This window comes from Argopecten irradians, chromosome 6 (genome assembly GCF_041381155.1).
Source record: "Argopecten irradians isolate NY chromosome 6, Ai_NY, whole genome shotgun sequence".
Taxonomy (NCBI): domain Eukaryota; kingdom Metazoa; phylum Mollusca; class Bivalvia; order Pectinida; family Pectinidae; genus Argopecten; species Argopecten irradians.
Genome location: NC_091139.1, coordinates 25,243,632 through 25,262,174, shown reverse-complemented (window position 1 = coordinate 25,262,174; position 18,543 = coordinate 25,243,632). Strand labels below are relative to the sequence as shown.

The following is an 18,543-nucleotide window of genomic DNA, read 5'->3' as shown; positions in this document are numbered from 1 at the left end:
GGGGCACCAAAAGGGCAAATTTTCTTATTTTAAGCTTTAAAATCCTACTCCATATTCATCCTTGGATGGATTTCATCCATATTTGGTGTGAAACTTTATTAGGGAAGGACAATCATATTTTATATAAATGAGCTTGGTCGGACCCCTAGGGTCAGAGGGGCAGGGCCTCAAAAGGGCAAATTTTCTTAACTTTAGCTTTAAAATCCTACTCCTCCTTCATCCTTGGATGGATTTCATCCATATTTGGTGTGAAACTTCATTAGGGAAGGACAATCATATTTTATATAAATGAGCCTGGTCCGACCCCTAGGGTCAGAGGGGCGGGGCCCCAAAAGGGCAAATTTTCTTAATTTAAGCTTTAAAATCCTACTCCTCCTTTATCCTTGGATGGATTTCATCTATATTTGGTTTGAAACATCATTGGGGAAGGAAAATCATATTTTATATAAATGAGCCTGGTCCGACCCCTAGGGGCTAAGAGGTGGGGCACTAAAAGGGCAAATTTTCTTATTTTAAGCTTTAAAATCCTACTCCTCCTTCATCCTTTGATGGATTTCATCCATATTTGGTGTGAAACTTCATTAGGGAAGGACAATCATATTTTATATAAATGAGCTTGGTCGGACCCCTAGGGTCAGAGGGGCAGGGCCTCAAAAGGGCAAATTTTCTTAATTTTAGCTTTAAAATCCTACTCCTCCTTCATCCTTGGATGGATTTCATCCATATTTTGGTGTGAAACTTCATTAGGGAAGGAAAATCATATTTTATATAAATGAGCCTGGTCCGACCCCTGGGGTCAGAGGGGCGGGGCCCCAAAAGGGCAAATTTTCTTAATTTTAGCTTTAAAATCCTACTCCTCCTTCATCCTTGGATGGATTTCATCCATATTTGGTTTGAAACATCATTGGGGAAGGACAATCATATTTTATATAAATGAGCCTGGTCCGACCCCTAGGGGCTGAGGGGTGGGGCTCCAAAAGGGCAAATTTTCTTATTTTAGCTTTAAATTCCTACTCCTCCTTCCTCCTTGGATGGATTTCATCCATATTTGGTGTGAAACTTCATTAGGGAAGGACAATCATATTTTATATAAATGAGCCTGGTCGGACCCCTAGGGGCTGAGAGGTGGGGCACCAAAAGGGCAAATTTTCTTAACTTTAGCTTTAAAATCTTACTCCTCCTTCATCCTTGGATGGATTTCATCCATATTTTGGTGTGAAACTTCATTAGGGAAGGACAATCATATTTTATATAAATGAGCTTGGTCGGACCCCTAGGGTCAGAGGGGCAGGGCCTCAAAAGGGCAAATTTTCTTAATTTTAGCTTTAAAATCCTACTCCTCCTTCATCCTTGGATGGATTTCATCCATATTTGGTGTGAAACTTCATTAGGGAAGGAAAATCATATTTTATATAAATGAGCCTGGTCCGACCCCTGGGGTCAGAGGGGCGGGCCCCAAAAGGGCAAATTTTCTTAATTTTAGCTTTAAAATCCTACTCCTCCTTCATCCTTGGATGGATTTCATCCATATTTGGTTTGAAACATCATTAGGGAAGGACAATCATATTTTATATAAATGAGCCTGGTCCGACCCCTAGGGGCTGAGGGGTGGGGCTCCAAAAGGGCAAATTTTCTTATTTTAGCTTTAAATTCCTACTCCTCCTTCCTCCTTGGAATGGATTTCATCCATATTTGGTGTGAAACTTCATTAGGGAAGGACAATCATATTTTATATAAATGAGCCTGGTCGGACCCCTAGGGGCTGAGAGGTGGGGCACCAAAAGGGCAAATTTTCTTAACTTTAGCTTTAAAATCCTACTCCTCCTTCATCCTTGGATGGATTTCATCCATATTTGGTGTGAAACTTCATTAGGGAAGGACAATCATATTTTATATAAATGAGCCTGGTCCAACCCCTAGGGTCAGAGGGGCGGGGCCCCAAAAGGGCAAATTTTCTTAATTTTAGCTTTAAAATCCTACTCCTCCTTCATCCTTGGATGGATTTCATCCATATTTGGTTTGAAAACATCATTGGGGAAGGAAAATCATATTTTATATAAATGAGCCTGGTCCGACCCCTAGGGTGCTGAGGGGTGTGTGGCCCCAAAAGGGCAAATTTTCTTATTTTAGCTTTAAATTGCCTACTCCTCCTTCTTCACTTGGATGGATTTCATCATCCATATTTAGTGTGAAGGGGCTGACATCATTAGGTATCTACATTCATATTTTATATATTTGAGATAGGTCTGACCCCTAGGGGCTGAGGGGTGGGGCCCCCAAAGGGCAAATTATCTTATTTTAAGCTTTAAAATTCTACTCCTCCTTCATCCTTGGATGGATTTCATTTATATTTAGTGTGAAACATCATTGGGCAAGGACAATCATGTTTTATATAAATGAGCCTGGTCCGACTCCTAGGGCTGAGGGATGGGGCCCCAAAAGGGCAAACTTTCTTATTTTAAGCTTTAAAATCCTACTCCTCCTTCATCCTTTGATGGATTTCATCCATATTTGGTGTGAAACTTCATTAGGGAAGGACAATCATATTTTATATAAATGAGCTTGGTTGGACCCCTAGGGTCAGAGGGGCAGGGCCTCAAAAGGGCAAATTTTCTTAATTTTAGCTGGCCCACTTCCTGTTTTCAGGTTTCACTCTCTGATCTCAATGAAAATTGGTCTATAGGGGTTTTAATTGATGCCGAACAACATGCAAACATTTTCGTAAAGATTATTGTATTCCAAGATGGCCGCTGGCCCACTTCCTGTTTTAAGGTTTCAGTCTCTGATCTTAATGAAAATTGGTCTAAAGGGGTTTTAATGATTCAGAAGGGGGAACTTTAGGTGAGGACAATCATATTTTATAAAGGACCAGGCTAAGACCCATGGGGATAGTACGGCGGAGGTCCAAACTGGGAGCTTAGCTGAAATTTGGCTTTAAAATCTGACTCCTTATATTAATCCTTGAATGGGTTACAACCATATATGGATGAAGGGCAACCAAGTTTGTTCAACAAATGACATTTACCTATTTCAGAAACTTACCTATTTAAATAAGGAGTTCCTTGTATTATTTATATTAATTGTTAACCACTACTTTATACTGTGACTTTGTTGTTTTTGTGCCATGAGTCAGATGACCGTAAAGGCCCATGGGCCTCTTGTTTCCCTGTGGATGTGTCCATAGAACCATATGAAGGTTGATCATTTGGCAGAAAAAAAATCTTGATACCAGTCGATAACTGTACTAGCATTGATGGCTAATAATACCAAGGCATTGTACTGTTTATAGGAGATTTACACTGTTGGGACATCATCATTACAGGATACTAAATAGCTAAGGGCAGAAGTACTGGACAGTTCATTGTAAGGTCAAAATGGGTTTTGAGATGACCCCTTGGTGTACATGGGTTTGAGCATGCAAAGCAGGGAGTTCATAGTGCTGGACTTTCACTTGTTTACTACTAGAGCTATATTTAGATCCTGGTGTTCTCCTGAACACTTAGAATGAGATTTAGTACAGTGTGGGGGACTATGGGGGTAATCACATACCAGGAAAAGGGGAGCGTTTCTTCATACAACACTTATTTTGTAAAAGATAAATTGCCATTTTCCCTTCAAGTTCCCTTTTACTAATAACATGGGGGACACTAGGGGAGAAATTAAGTATACATAATATTAATTTATATACAAAAGGTTACAAACAGGTAATATTGTTTTATAATCCCTGTTAGTGCCCCTGTATCCATATAAAGGTCAGAATGGAATGTGTATCCTGTATCAATTCTACAGTGTGTATACTTTTTCTGAAGAATAATATATGAAGTATATTTTGGTCATTATCTTCTGTATGAAGGATTGATTTGGGAACTTAACTACACAAAATCCCACTCCTGTGTATAGGCTATATTCTGATATAGGAGTAAAAAGGGAACTGATTATCATATACATGTGTAACAACAAATTCCTTGGTCAAGACAGAAATTACTCATGAAAAATGTACACAGTTCAATATTCACCATACACAGAACCAGCAGTCTGCAGCATATGTGTATGTGTGTAGGCATTGCTTCTGAGGCAGTTTCCAGTGAAGGGGACCTAACCCATGTTATATACCAGCCTAGGCTTATACGTAACCTATTATAAGATACAAGAATAAACTGTAAATCCTTAAAGATCTTTGGATATGTTTTTAGTGGAAAATCTTGAAAAAAAACTATTTCCGAACTTTAAAAGTAGGATTACCGATAAAAAATCCTCTTCCTCAAAGAAACTATTTTGACAGGTTCAAAAATAAGAATTATCAAAGTTTTGGTATGTTTTTAAATAGAAATGAGGCATATCAAAAATATAAATCTAGATGTTCAGTCTTTGCTAGTTTTTCTGTTGCTAACAAAGACTTGTCCATAATCCATTACAATGTCGTATTAGATGATTCAGACACATTCTTTGTTACTTACAACTAACATGTGGACAGAATTGTAAGGAACCCATGGCAGAAGACCAGATTTTGTCACTTGGAAAAAGTTCTGGATTTCAGGTTTTGGGGGAGATGATGTAACAGATATGTATTTAAGTGAGACTGAAGACAGGCCTGATGCTGGGTCCTGAGTTTGTTGATGGTGTGCTGGGCTGGGTGTTTGGGATGGGAGGGGATGTAGTGATGTACTATAGGGAGAGGGTATTGATTTTAGGGACAGTGACTGGTAGTTGGGAGTTATTTAGCTATAGTCCTCCCTCCTCTCCTTGGTGTTGTGGTGTAGGCCTGGCCAGCCTAGAGAATTATCACATGCTAGAGTAGAAATCAATAGCACAGCTATAGAACCGTGAGGGGCCCCCGGGGAGATACCACAACTCCGCAAAATACCCCCAGTCCACTGTCAAAAATTATTCGAAATTCTGTTTAAAATGTAGCAAGGTGTCGTGTATCCTGGTGCAGGTCCACCAGTCAGGTGTTTATGAGTGGTGGCGGCGGTGATCTGTGATTGAGGCTGTGGATGGCTTTGGTCCCATCGACAGGGATATATATTGATCAGGTATAGGATAGAATCCCCTGGGGTGCCTCTCAAGCTGCTCAGTTGTTAGCTGCAGGTGAAAAGGAAAGCAACTGGTTGTCTATGTAGGTCACCTTAAAACTAACTAGGAGTCTATGATCACATTTAAACATTGCCACCATGCCAGACAATGGTCTAAAAAAAAAAGTCATGATCGCAGGTACAGGAAGCCTGTACATATGTAGGTGTGTGTATATGTGTACCTGCTTGTTGTGCCCAGGTAGATCAGCAGTAAAGACAGGTAACAAACTCCAGTGTGATACACAAATATACGACTCCAGGCTTGTACAGCTTAACTTTTTACTTATATAATGTTATGTCTGAACCAGTGTCTTGTGTTAAAATAAACAGAAACTGGAAAAAACAATTTAATAATTTGAATAATTCAATTTAAATGAAAACAACACAATTGTTAAGGTTTTGTCTGAATTTATGAAGATTTTGGACAAGTTTCCCTAGAGATTCCCTTTCCATCCCTCCTATCATCATACCTACATAGTTCACCACGCCCCAGCATACTAACACTGTCAGGGAGTACTTCTGTGAGCAGCTCGGCACAACCAGGAAAAACTGCAGCGCCAGACCCTGTGCCCAACAATCTCTAACTCTGAAGCAAAGGCAGACTTGAGTGAGTGCCACTCCAACTGCAGCCACATTGCCACGAGAGCCACCACACACAGAGAGTTGTGTAACTGTTGCAGCGTGGCCATTCCCTACAGTGGAAGGTGTGCAAACACACTAGAATTGGTTGGGGATAGTTTACACATATGTACAGTTGACTTGTGAATATCGGGAGAAGTAAATTTAATTATACAGAGTCAGTGTAAGCCTTCTACTTCCAGAATGTATTTTGGCCTAATTATATCCAATGAAGCATCAGTATTCTTATATAGTAGTTTTGACCAAATTTTTTTTTTCACTTGGTTGGTTTAGATTTGATTAAAATCTTTGTTTTTTTTTTTTGGGTTTTTTTTTTTTTTTTAATGTTAAGATATTTTAAATGTCTCAACCAAAGAGATCCTTTTTACAATTTTGATATTTTAAAATAATAATGATATGACAAAAATAGATATTACGACTTTAATTATTATGTAGATACACATTAACATATAGATATCTTCGCTCTGTTTCCCATTCAGCTTATTTCTGGATAGTTTCTAATGAACATCGGCCATTTAAACCCCCTCCATGAGTCATGATCAAAAATTTCACACAACTGATAAACTGCTTCAAAAATTATGTTTCAATATGTCAGTCTCGATTACTGTGATTGAGAATAGTTAGGAATGTGTACAATATTTACAACATGTAAATGAGTCTCATTGGTCACAAGACATAAGTGACCGTGTTACATGGGACAATTTGGTCGAGTTCGAATGTTTTTGTCCCGCGGTTTGAGCTGTGTATTGTACTTGGCTTGAGTGCACTGAAGAGTCGACAGGTTTATATATGAAGCATAGAAGACAGGTACACAACAAGGCACAGGGAAGAGGTCACACACGGTGAGGCGCGACAAAAAGCTACTGGTGTCACGCTTCAGATCTTCAGCTAGTGTGTGCCACAGTCGAGCGAACGCCAAGTACCTTAAGACAGACTGGTGGGCTCACTGGGACACCAGTCAGGCATTGCCTCATGTGTGCTTGACACTTTCCAACCACAAACATAATACCCAATACTTAGTACTGATATGGTAGATATTACCTAACTATAAATATAGCTACCTACCGGTACATAGACAATTGTATGCAAGTTTCAACTTTGATTTACATGGTCACATCTTTCTTGGGGCACCACGAGCCTGCCGGCAGCAGCGTTACAATATTGATCGAAGAATAATAAATGGCTATGTAAGTCTGGGGCCCCAAGTCACAGCTACTGTGTAGACATGCAGCCACCTAACTTGGGCTTCCCTAGGACACCCCTGTCCATCCTTTCATTGTGTTCTCTTTGTTTGTAATGACTCCTCATAGCCCCCAAACCTTTGCTTTCATATTAAACCAGATGCTGTTAAGGTTTTTACCCCCATTTTCCCCCAGAAATTTAATAATGTATAAAACAGAGAAAAAGTGTTTTCTGTCCTGACCCATGACCCTTAATTCTAGCTTGACGTTCGACTTGTTCAGTATTTTCTGTCCATGATCCTTGAACATGTTATTCTGCTTACTGAACATTCTAAATTAGAAGGTTGCTGAAGGTACGGTGTCCATGGTTTGACCCCTGACCTTTTCCTATGTTATACTATTTCACAACACCCATGCCCTTCCCTATTGGCACTGGTACCGATAGGGATATGTGACAAATCCAGAATCCTTTTGCCTCGTGGTACATTGGCGGCGCCGTGTTGACATTGACGATTTACTGATTCATTGATCTGCTGTTTCTGCTATTGATTTTTGATGTGTTTGCACAACTGGGAATGCTGCTGTGTTTGAAACAAGGCGGTTTCAATGCAAGTTTTACCTTGCCTTAGCGTGGAATGTTGACTCTTGCTTGTTCACGCATACTGTGTTCATTTGGTACACAATGCCATGGTATTACATGTTGTAAAAGAACAGTATGATTCAGTAAGATTTGGAAAAAGCGATCTGTAGAACACAAAAAAAAAACTTAAAATTAAAAAAAAAACATACATATATTATCTGAAGATATTTTTATTCACTTCTGTTGTCTTTATGCCATTCAGTTTTTGGCAGAATGACTTTTCCTGTTTACCCAAAACATAAATATGCAAGTACCATCCATATAGAATTGTTTTATCCAAAGATGTGTGCCAAATCAGGTAATAGTTTGTTCATATAAGTATTTATAATCCCAGATTTGAAAATGGTACATTACCTTCATTTGTATACATGTAGCAAGATTTATAGACAGAAAGAGTCTGTCTGATCATAGCACAGTTGTCCTCATTTGATACAAGCATGTCAGTGACAAGGACTGATCCACACCGCTATGCTTGTGACAGATGGCCACATGGCTGGAACCTTGTGTTATTCAGGAAGTACCACTACAAGTTCACATGTGGTCACCATGGCGATAAAAAGGAAGAAATGCCAAACATTTTTTTTATGTCTGTAGAATAAAAAGAATGAAAAATATTTGTGGAGCCAGATCTTTTAGTGTATGAGCTTTAGGTAGTAGTTGATCAATTCAAAGAAATATGTAAAGGAAAAGAAATTAAAGAGAATACTGAAAAAATTGTCAAAATCTATATTTATTTGAACTCAAACAAAACAAAATATAAACAGAATTATAGATTTATTTCAGTTTTAATAATGCAGCAAGAATAGAACCAGGAGTCCAAGCATAGTAAGCATCTCTATTGCTCCTTCCAAATCTAAAAGGATTGTTCAATGAATACATCAGGTAATAAGCCCCTTGTCAGGCTGTGGAGTCCTAGTAATGTTAGGGAGTCCAAAGTTCATTTAGCAATGGTATAGATGAAAGGCTTATATTCATGGCTTTGATCAAAATATTGAAGGATTTGAAATCAAAGATGCTAAGTTGAATGTTCCAAATAAGGGCCCCGAATATCAGGGTTCAATCCAGTTCACTAGTTGCAATTTTTAAGTATTTGAATTCATACTTTGATCACTTGATGAAATTATGAAGGCCGCATTTGGATGATCAACAATGACAACATGTCATTTTTGACAAGTTGGGAATTACCAATTTAATTTCCACATATTGTTATCAAACAGAGTTAGTTAGAAATAATATGGAGCTTTGGAAGTCCTCTTTAGTTTCATGGTATTTCCATTCCTGTAACAGGAGGGTACAAGGATGTTTCATGGTATTTCCATTCTTGTTACAGCAGGGTACTAGGATGTTTCATGGTATTTCCATTCCTGTTCAGGAGGGTACTAGGATGTTTCATGGTATTTCCATTCCTGTTCAGGAGGGTACTAGGATGTTTCATGGTATTACCATTCTTGTTCAGGAGGGTACTAGGATGTTTCATGGTATTTCCATTCCTGTTCAGGAGGGTACTAGGATGTTTCATGGTATTTCCATTCCTGGTACAGCAGGGTACTAGGATGTTTCATGGTATTTCCATCCTGTTACAGCAGGGTACTAGGATGTTTCATGGTATTTCCATTCCTGTTCAGGAGGGTACTAGGATGTTTCATGCTATTTCCATCCTGTTACAGCAGTGTACTAGGATGTTTCATGGTATTTCCATTCCTGCTACAACAGGGTACTAGGATGTTTCATGGATTTCCATCCTGTTACAGCAGGGTACTAGGATGTTTCATGGTATTTCCATTCTTGTTACAGCAGGGTACTAGGATGTTTCATGGTATTTCCATTCCTGTAACAGGAGGGTACTAGGATGTTTCATGGTATTTCCATTCCTCTTACAGCTGGGTACTAGGATTTTTCATGGTATTTCATTTACTGTTACAGCAGGGTACTAGGATGTTCCATGGTATTTCCATTCTTGTTACAGGAGGGTACTAGGATGTTTCATGGTATTTCTATTCCTGTTACAGGAGGGTACTAGGATGTTTCATGGTATTTCCATTCCTGGTACAGCAGGGTACTAGGATGTTTCATGGTATTTCTATTCCTGTTACAGCAGGGTACTAGGATGTTTCATGGTATTTCCATTCTGTTACAGCAGGGTACTAGGATGTTTCATGGTATTTCCATTCCTGTTACAGGAGGGTACTAGGATGTTTCATGGTATTTCCATTCCTGTTACAGCAGGGTACTAGGATGTTTCATGGTATTTCCATCCTGTTACAGCAGGGTACTAGGATGTTTCTTGGTATTTCCATTCCTGTTACAACAGGGTACTAGGATGTTTCATGGATTTCCATCCTGTTACAGCAAGGTACTAGGATGTTTCTTGGTATTTCCATTCCTGTTACAACAGGGTACTAGGATGTTTCTTGGTATTTCCATTCCTGTTACAACAGGGTACTAGGATGTTTCATGGATTTCCATCCTGTTACAACAAGGTACTAGGATGTTTCTTGGTATTTCCATTCCTGTTACAACAAGGTACTAGGATGTTTCTTGGTATTTCCATTCCTGTTACAACAGGGTACTAGGATGTTTCTTGGTATTTCCATTCCTGTTACAACAGGGTACTAGGATGTTTCATGGATTTCCATCCTGTTACAGCAAGGTACTAGGATGTTTCTTGGTATTTCCATTCCTGTTACAACAGGGTACTAGGATGTTTCATGGTATTTCCTTTCTTGTTACAGCAGGGTACTATGACGTTTCATGGTATTGCCTTTCCTGTTAAAACATGTAACAAGGATGTTTAAGATACAGAGATAATACCTTACTGGTAAACAAACGTACCTGGTGAACTGACAGGTAGATATTGTGGTGTAATTTGGTGAGGTACACAAGGCTAGGGTATAGAAGTCTACATATATTACAGTTAAATGTTTGTGGGTGAAGCCAGTGCCCATGTGACATATATGTGTGTATAATACCTTAAGTTTCAAACTGAAGAAATATCCAGATTAAAATCTCAATAAGAACAAATCTCAATTAGAACAATATTATTTATGCTTGAATGATTTAATGTTGACATCTTGAAGAATCTTTATAGGTGGAAGGCTTGTAACTTTAAATTTTAGACAGCCCTTCGGTATCTGTGTCTAGCACTTCATGTCTGATAGATTGTCAGTGGTGCTTGATTGTTATCCCTATGATACAATAAGATTTCATCAATCTGTTTCTTTTCGTCAAGTATATTAGTAGATCATTTGACCACTTCATATTTCAAATTTAACATGATTGGGTGAAACTTTACACCTAGAGATTCTTCAGACCTGGACAGAAGGAGTACAAGCTATTCCTTATTACCATCATTCAGCCTTACTAACTAGATTTGGAAATGTAACCAATTATAATTCCCTTATCTATAGATTTTGAATGACAGTTGATTACTGGTTGGCCCAGAAGAAAATAGAAATGACTATTATATACCGAAAGTTATGCCCCTTAGTTATAAAACTGTTAACAAACTACTTTTCAAGCTTCTAAACTACTGAAGGGATGTCAATGAAACCTGATGGCAATAATTCTTATACTAAATATGTATTATCAATATCTAAACAAGATATTGTCACCTGTTGTTTCAGAGTAATACCCCTTTATTACAAAATGAAGTGGGGGGGGGTGTGCTGTATAAGTTCGCATCTTAGATGACTGTTCTAGTTTATATTGAAATTAGGAATGGTATTTGAACTCAAGCTATTGGCTACATGACTGGTCACAACACACAAGCTATTGGCTACATTACTATGCACAACACACAAGCTATTGACTACATTTCCGTCACAACCCACAAGGTATTCGCTACATTACTGGTCATAACACAAGTTATTGGCTACATTATTGGTTACAACACACAAGATATTGGCTAAATTACTGGGCACAACACAAGCTATCGGCTGCATTACTGGGCACAACAATACACAAGCTATTGGCTACATGACTGGACACAACACACAAGCTATTGGCTACATGACTGGGCACAACACACAAGCTATTGGCTACATGACTGGACACAACACACAAGCTATTGGCTACATGACTGGACACAACACACAAGCTATTGGCTACATGACTGGACACAACACACAAGCTATTGGCTACATTACTGGGCACAACACACAAGCTATTGGCTACATGACTGGGCACAAAACACACAAGCTATTGGCTACATGACTGGACACAACACACAAGCTATTGGCTACATTACTGGACACAACACACAAGCTATTGGCTACATTACTGGGCACAACACACAAGCTATTGGCTACATGACTGGGCACAACACACAAGCTATTGGCTACATTACTGGGCACAACACACAAGATATTGGCTACATGACTGGACACAACACACAAGCTATTGGCTACATTACTGGGCACAACACACAAGCTATTGGCTACATTACTGGGCACAACACACAAGATATTGGCTACATTACTGGGCACAACACACAAGCTATTGGCTACATTTCGGTCACAACACACAAGCTATTGGCTACATTTCGGTCACAACACACAAGCTATTGGCTACATTATTGGGCACAACACACAAGCTATTGGCTACATTACTGGCACAACACACAAGCTATTGGCTACATACTGGGCACAACACACAAGCTATTGGCTACATGGCTACATGGCACTGGGCACAACACACAAGTATTGGCTACATGACTGGCACAACACACAAGCTATTGGCTACATTACTGGGCACAACACACAAGCTATTGGCTACATGACTGGACACAACACACAAGCTATTGGCTACATGACTGGGCACAACACACAAGCTATTGGCTACATTACTGGGCACAACACACAAGATATTGGCTACATGACTGGACACAACACACAAGCTATTGGCTACATTACTGGGCACAACACACAAGCTATTGGCTACATTTCGGTCACAACACACAAGCTATTGGCTACATTACTGGGCACAACACACAAGCTATTGGCTACATTACTGGGCACAACACACAAGCTATTGGCTACATGACTGGGCACAACACACAAGCTATTGGCTACATGACTGGACACAACACACAAGCTATTGGCTACATGACTGGGCACAACACACAAGCTATTGGCTACACACACACAAGCTATTGGCTACATGACTGGACACAACACACAAGCTATTGGCTACATTACTGGGCACAACACACAAGCTATTGGCTACATGATTGGTCACAACACACAAGCTATTGGCTACATTACTGGGCACAACACACAAGCTATTGGCTACTTTACTACTAAATCAGGAATGACTGGGTTCATTGTTGGTAACCAGAAATATAACTCAATTTCTACGGCATCCAGCAAGTTTACAGAGGCCTGAGTTCAAACCTGGTCTGACCATTACATTTTCTCCTCCCTGGCTATAGATTTGGCACTCAACTTAACAACTGTGGTGGTGGTATAAGGTCTTGGGTTTCTTTGAGGGAAGAGTACAGTGAAATTCGACTCGGTTGATCATCTGCAATCAGATGTCTTTTGTAGAGTATTTGGCTTTCGTGTGGAGGTCCGGGGTTCGAACTCCTGCCTGGCACTGTGTTACACTTGATTTTGTATCGGTGACAGTGAACTCTGGTCTGTATATTGATTATAGCACTACAATACCTATGTTTAGATATATGTCTATATTGAACACATGCAGTACACACATGTTGTTGAGATGTAGTATACTAAGGTGAGGGTTGTAAGGTCGGTGATCCATGTTGGGGCCAGGTAAGATAAGGCCGCTGTGTATAAACATGTTGACACGTGTGTCACGCTTGGGTGACCAGATAGTAGGCCACCCTTGTATTGTGTGACGGCAGGGTACATGTTTACTATATATACACACAAACCCGCACACACAATGCTGATCGGCACCCAACCATTGTGGCAAGCTGGTCAGCTCAGGATGGATCGATAATGTTGATACTGACAGTACTAGGGGTTGGCCGGGTTTAAAGGGACAGTGTGTGTGTGAGTGTGTGTGTGTGATGGGCTCGGTAAATGGGGCACCGAGATTGGAATTGTTAGGACAAGTTCTCACACCATCCAATGGCTGTCTTGCTGTCTTCAATCAGAAAACGCAGTTTTATCATCATAAATACTAGTCTAATGAAAAATTCATTGTATCATAATTTACACAGCCCACATGTGTAGGTAAACCTATGTATTTATAGATACTGTAAAATCAATTCTTTGGAATGAAAAAAGGACAGATTATACAATAGTAAAATGAATTTTGCCTGTGGAAAATTTAGGTTTAAATGGAAAATTTCAACCTTCAGAAAAATGAAAAACAGAAATTTCAGGTCATATATAAAATAAAATGGCAGTTTGTAAGTTGTTAAAATTTTGTGTTATCTTCTTCGATGAAATACACAATATCAGTTCTTTAGACGTGATAACTTCCTGAAATTTATATTGGGCCAAGTTGCAAGTTGCTTGCTAATATGGGTATCTAAGATTTATTTTTTGGTTCGAGATAGGAATCTGCACAAGGATTATAAAAGTCCCAACATTGAAAATCTGTATACGGTAAATCAACTGCCTTTCGTGGCTCTTAAATTTCGCGATTTTCATTTCAAAATATGTCCGCGGATTTAAAATTATATGAAGATATCTCTGAATTTAATTGTGCAAGAATTCAATTCAATTCAAGAAATCAAATTGTGGAGAATTTAATTGTGCTAGAATTCAATTCAAGAAAGCAATATGGGCAGATAAGCTTTTTGCGAATTTAACATGATCGCTAAAATAAATCACACACGAAAGAAAGTTGGTTTAACAACAACTTGTGATAAGATTCAATTTAATTCAGATTGTACTGTGATGAGTTTGTAGAGGTATAATACATCCTCCTACTCAATGTGTAATCCACTTCAGTCTTAATGTTGTATGTGGTAGAAAGACTTCAGAAGAACACATTGTCTGTAATCTACAGGGTCTACACAAACTTGGGGCTCCAGACCGTAAAACTTGCCCTTTGGTTACTCTAGCTCATCAAAAATATAATGCTAAAAATGTAATTTGATGTAGTAGAGGTTTTCATGAAATAGATACCTCGTTTGGAATATCTGGGGTTGTGTGGTACTTCTGTTGAAATAAAATGTATCTGTCTATAAAGTTCAAAAGCAGAGCACATCAGAAACGGAACTTGGAAGTGGTACAGTAATTTGTACACAGCATATGGTAAAAGTCTCACCAGAAGGGAACAAAAAATATTCAATTGATATGGAGAGTCGCTTGTCTTTGAATTTAATATTTATTAAATTCACAGGTTTTCTTTAATCTAACACTCTGCAAGAATAAGAAAAGTGTGTTTTTAGGGAGAGTAAGGTATGGAATATGTTTAAGGGTGTTGAAAAGCAAAAAAAGGAAAGAAAAAATAGATTGAAAATCAATGGTAGCTGGTACTTGGCAATATACTGATTCTTATTTCTGTAAATTGTTGACTTGATGTTTAAAAAAGACAGGGAAAGCCAGCATTATTTGCCAGAGACTATTGCTGTCTAAACTTATTATTTAGAAGTCTACATCATTTTGATTTGACTTATTTTTAAAAGCTTGCTACCACGTCTTATTATCATGCACCTGTTTTAAACTTGGTATGTGGCTCCATTTAGGTAAGACAGTGTGCATGTGTTGCATACTAAAACCAGGTCACTGTGACCTTTATTTTGACCTTCAACCTCATTTTAAGAAAAGGCTTGTCTGGGATGTATCACATATATTATAAGGCACTAAAAATTCATGCTTAGTGTATGGGTGTAAAAAAGGAGAGATACTTTGGCATATTAAAATACTTTGGCATATAATAAACTGTTCACTATGACCCAAGTTTTGACCTTTTATCAGCATTGTTAATAAAAATGTTATTACAATATTAAAACTTCATGCTGGGTTCATTTAGATGAAGCTGTTTGTCACATACCAAAATCAGGTCACTGTGACCTATATTTTACCTTCCGACATCAATTTCAGAAAAGGTTTATTTGGGAGGGGCTCTCTTATATGTCTTTTGTTCTATAGTTTATGTGAATGATTCTAAAGAATAAACGTACCAATGATAAGCTATTTATAACTTGATGTGTATGAATTGTTGGTGACACTTTTCAAGCATTGATAGACTATTTGTCTGTTTTACTCATTGAAACCATCTTTGTGAATATTAGAGCGAAATTTAATGTTGAAATTTCCTTTTGGAACTGCAGGAATTTTGATAGAATAAGTATCCTATGTAATCAAGCTTAATCTTTAACAAAACAATTATTGACTTTTGATGCCGATAAATAACAGGAATTTTTGAAAACCTATCATTAACCTCTTTCACAGTTAACATATATATTGATATGTGATATTAGATGGCAGTTAAGAAATGTGTTCAAACTTTGTTTTTCAAAATAAGGACTATGGAAGAACTCATAATTAAACGTATTGAAGTAAAATGCATTTTGAATAAGTAGTAATAATTTTGGTCTAGACTAACAAAACCGTTTGAGTTAATGTGTATAAAATCTAGCTTGGAATAAATCTGACGGTGGTTGAATTTGTTGCTTCTTCTGTCTTTTCTCAGTTGGAAAATCTAGCACATGGTTATGTTAACATCAGTCTTTATGTTAGTGTGTTAGATTGCAAGTCACTCACCATCTGGGATCCTTCTTTATGACAAATTTCCTCTTGTTGTTTTTGTTTTGTATGACTTCTGAGTATTAGATAAAGTTATATTTTAGACGTTTCTCCTGTGCATGGTGTTTTTCTGGTACAGGTTTGCGATGTTTCTACAAATATACAGTTTTTACATTCTGAACGGTTTTATTAGAAACATATATACATATATGTATTTGTGTTTCTGGTTTCATTGGTGTTGAAATCGTTATTTCAAAAATAATTTAAAAAAAAAAAAATTACAGTTTTTTCAGGATAATAAGTTATTCGACTTATTGTTCTTGAAAAACTTCATATATCATAAAATAAATAGGGTATATCGTAAATATTTTTTGTTAAATTCCGAAATTCAACACTGCACACTTATGTATAGTTTACTAAATTATATATTTAAATGAAAAACCAATTTCTTTATTAATTCCTTTGTTTGAGTCCTTCATTCACAGCATCTATGAGTGGCATTGGCACTTTGATTTCTGTTTGGAATGTGTACACATGTGTCATGAGGCCAGTATTGTGAATCAAGGGAGATCACTCCCAGTAGAAAACGAGTTTAGATGATGGTATTTGTTAGAGGGTATGCTAGTGATCAGACTGTAGAAATTATAAACATCTTTACAAAACATACTCATGAAGCAGTTGCCAGATATACTGCCCATTGGTCAATGGTTTTCTCCGGGTACTCTGGTTTTTATCCACCTCCATCTTTGAATGACAGTGATGGGATATAAAACGAAAACATGCATCTTTTAAAGATGCTCCACTGCTGACAAATGGTATTTATTCACTATCAAAAACAGGATCAGGCGATTTAGTATTTCTCTTCAGTTACAAAAGTTTCTTACTTTACACCATTACCACCATTGAAAAATTTGAGCTTCTAGTTTTACTTAAATATTAGAAATAATTAATTGCATCCCGAAAAAAATCCGTGGCACTATGTTCTATAAAGAATGGAGTTATGACTGTGCATGCACAAAAGCAAAAAATGAATTGTTTTATATTATTTTTTGTGTTAATTATACATATATATACATGATTAAATACCAATTGTTGTTCAAATGATGAGTACCATTTTTGGTCTGTCGGCAGTGGAGCATCCTTAACATATAAATTGATTTTCATTTGCAGTAAACGATTGTCAGATTTCAATGCTCAATTTTGTAATCCATAGAAAACAAGTTGAACACTATTTAGAGCTATTTTTACCTTCAGGATAAAGAAACAATTACAAATATGTGTTATCTTTTGTTTTTCATATCTTTCGGGTCAAACTATTGTACTTGAAGAAATTGTCAGGTTGATCAGATTTACTGACTGAAATACAAAATCTTTTAAAGTAATGTGACCTACATTTTGACCCTATCTTGTGACCTAAATTTTGACCTCTTTGTTACAGAATGCAGGCCCAGCACCTAGTCCGCTGGGACAGATGCCACCGCAAGACGGAATGCCAGGAGGTCCAATGCCACCAGGCTTTTTTCCGGTAAGTTGTAAATCATTTTCGCTTTATCTGAAGCCTTCCTTGTTGTTCTTCGAAAGTTTTAGCTTTGTAAAGGTTTCCTCAAAAGGGAAATGTTTACACCGATGGAGAAGACCTGCCTGGCATGGTTGAGATGTGATTCTACAGAAACAAAGAAGAATTGCTGCGTCACCTTAAACAAAGGATTTTACAAAAAAAAAAAAATCCTACATACTATAGATGAGGAAACTGTACCACTGTGTTTCATCAAACTGTTTCCTGGATGTAGCTCAAAGAAATGCATAGGCCTGTTTTCAAAAAAGCTTTTGGTGGGTAAATGCATTTAAATATTTTTGAAGACTCAAACATTTCTAATTAGGCAAAGAAATCTCATCATTATTTAAACTCTGATTTTTGCAGATTTTCTGTGTCCTATGTTTAAATGGATTAAACTAATAGATTCTTATGTCAAGGTGACTTCTAAAGGTCAAATAGAGGTATTGTGTGTTGTCGTAGTTGATCTTGCAATTTTCGAGTTGTTCTTAATAATAATAGAGACGCAATTGGTTCATTATTCAGGATTTAGTTTGTTTTGTGTTCTGTCTCCAATATGTAGCATGGGTATTTAAGGACATTTAACTCATTCAACTCTTGATATACATTAAGGCTCTTCTAAATCAAAGACTAGACCAGTCCATTATAAAAAGGGGGGGGGGGGTTGTGAAGGAGTTAGTAGTTACTTTTTTAGAGAGATTGTGGTTATAACTTCTATCAAAAGGTCGGGGGGGGGGGGAAGCCATCCAAACGTGGCAGAATATCCGACATATTAACCACTGTGGTTTTA

At 37.7% G+C, this 18,543-nt stretch overlaps 1 protein-coding gene across 11 annotated transcripts in view; it reads left to right on the top strand.

Moving 5' to 3' along the window:
- Nucleotides 1–18,543, top strand: part of LOC138325431 (single-stranded DNA-binding protein 3-like) — a 105,193-nt gene that overhangs the window by 30,446 nt on the left and 56,204 nt on the right. For all 11 annotated transcript variants that reach the window (XM_069271100.1, XM_069271093.1, XM_069271095.1 and 8 more), the window contains one exon: nucleotides 17,637–17,723. In XM_069271100.1, coding sequence (XP_069127201.1) covers nucleotides 17,637–17,723 — 87 coding nt within the window. The remainder of the gene's footprint in view (nucleotides 1–17,636; nucleotides 17,724–18,543) is intronic.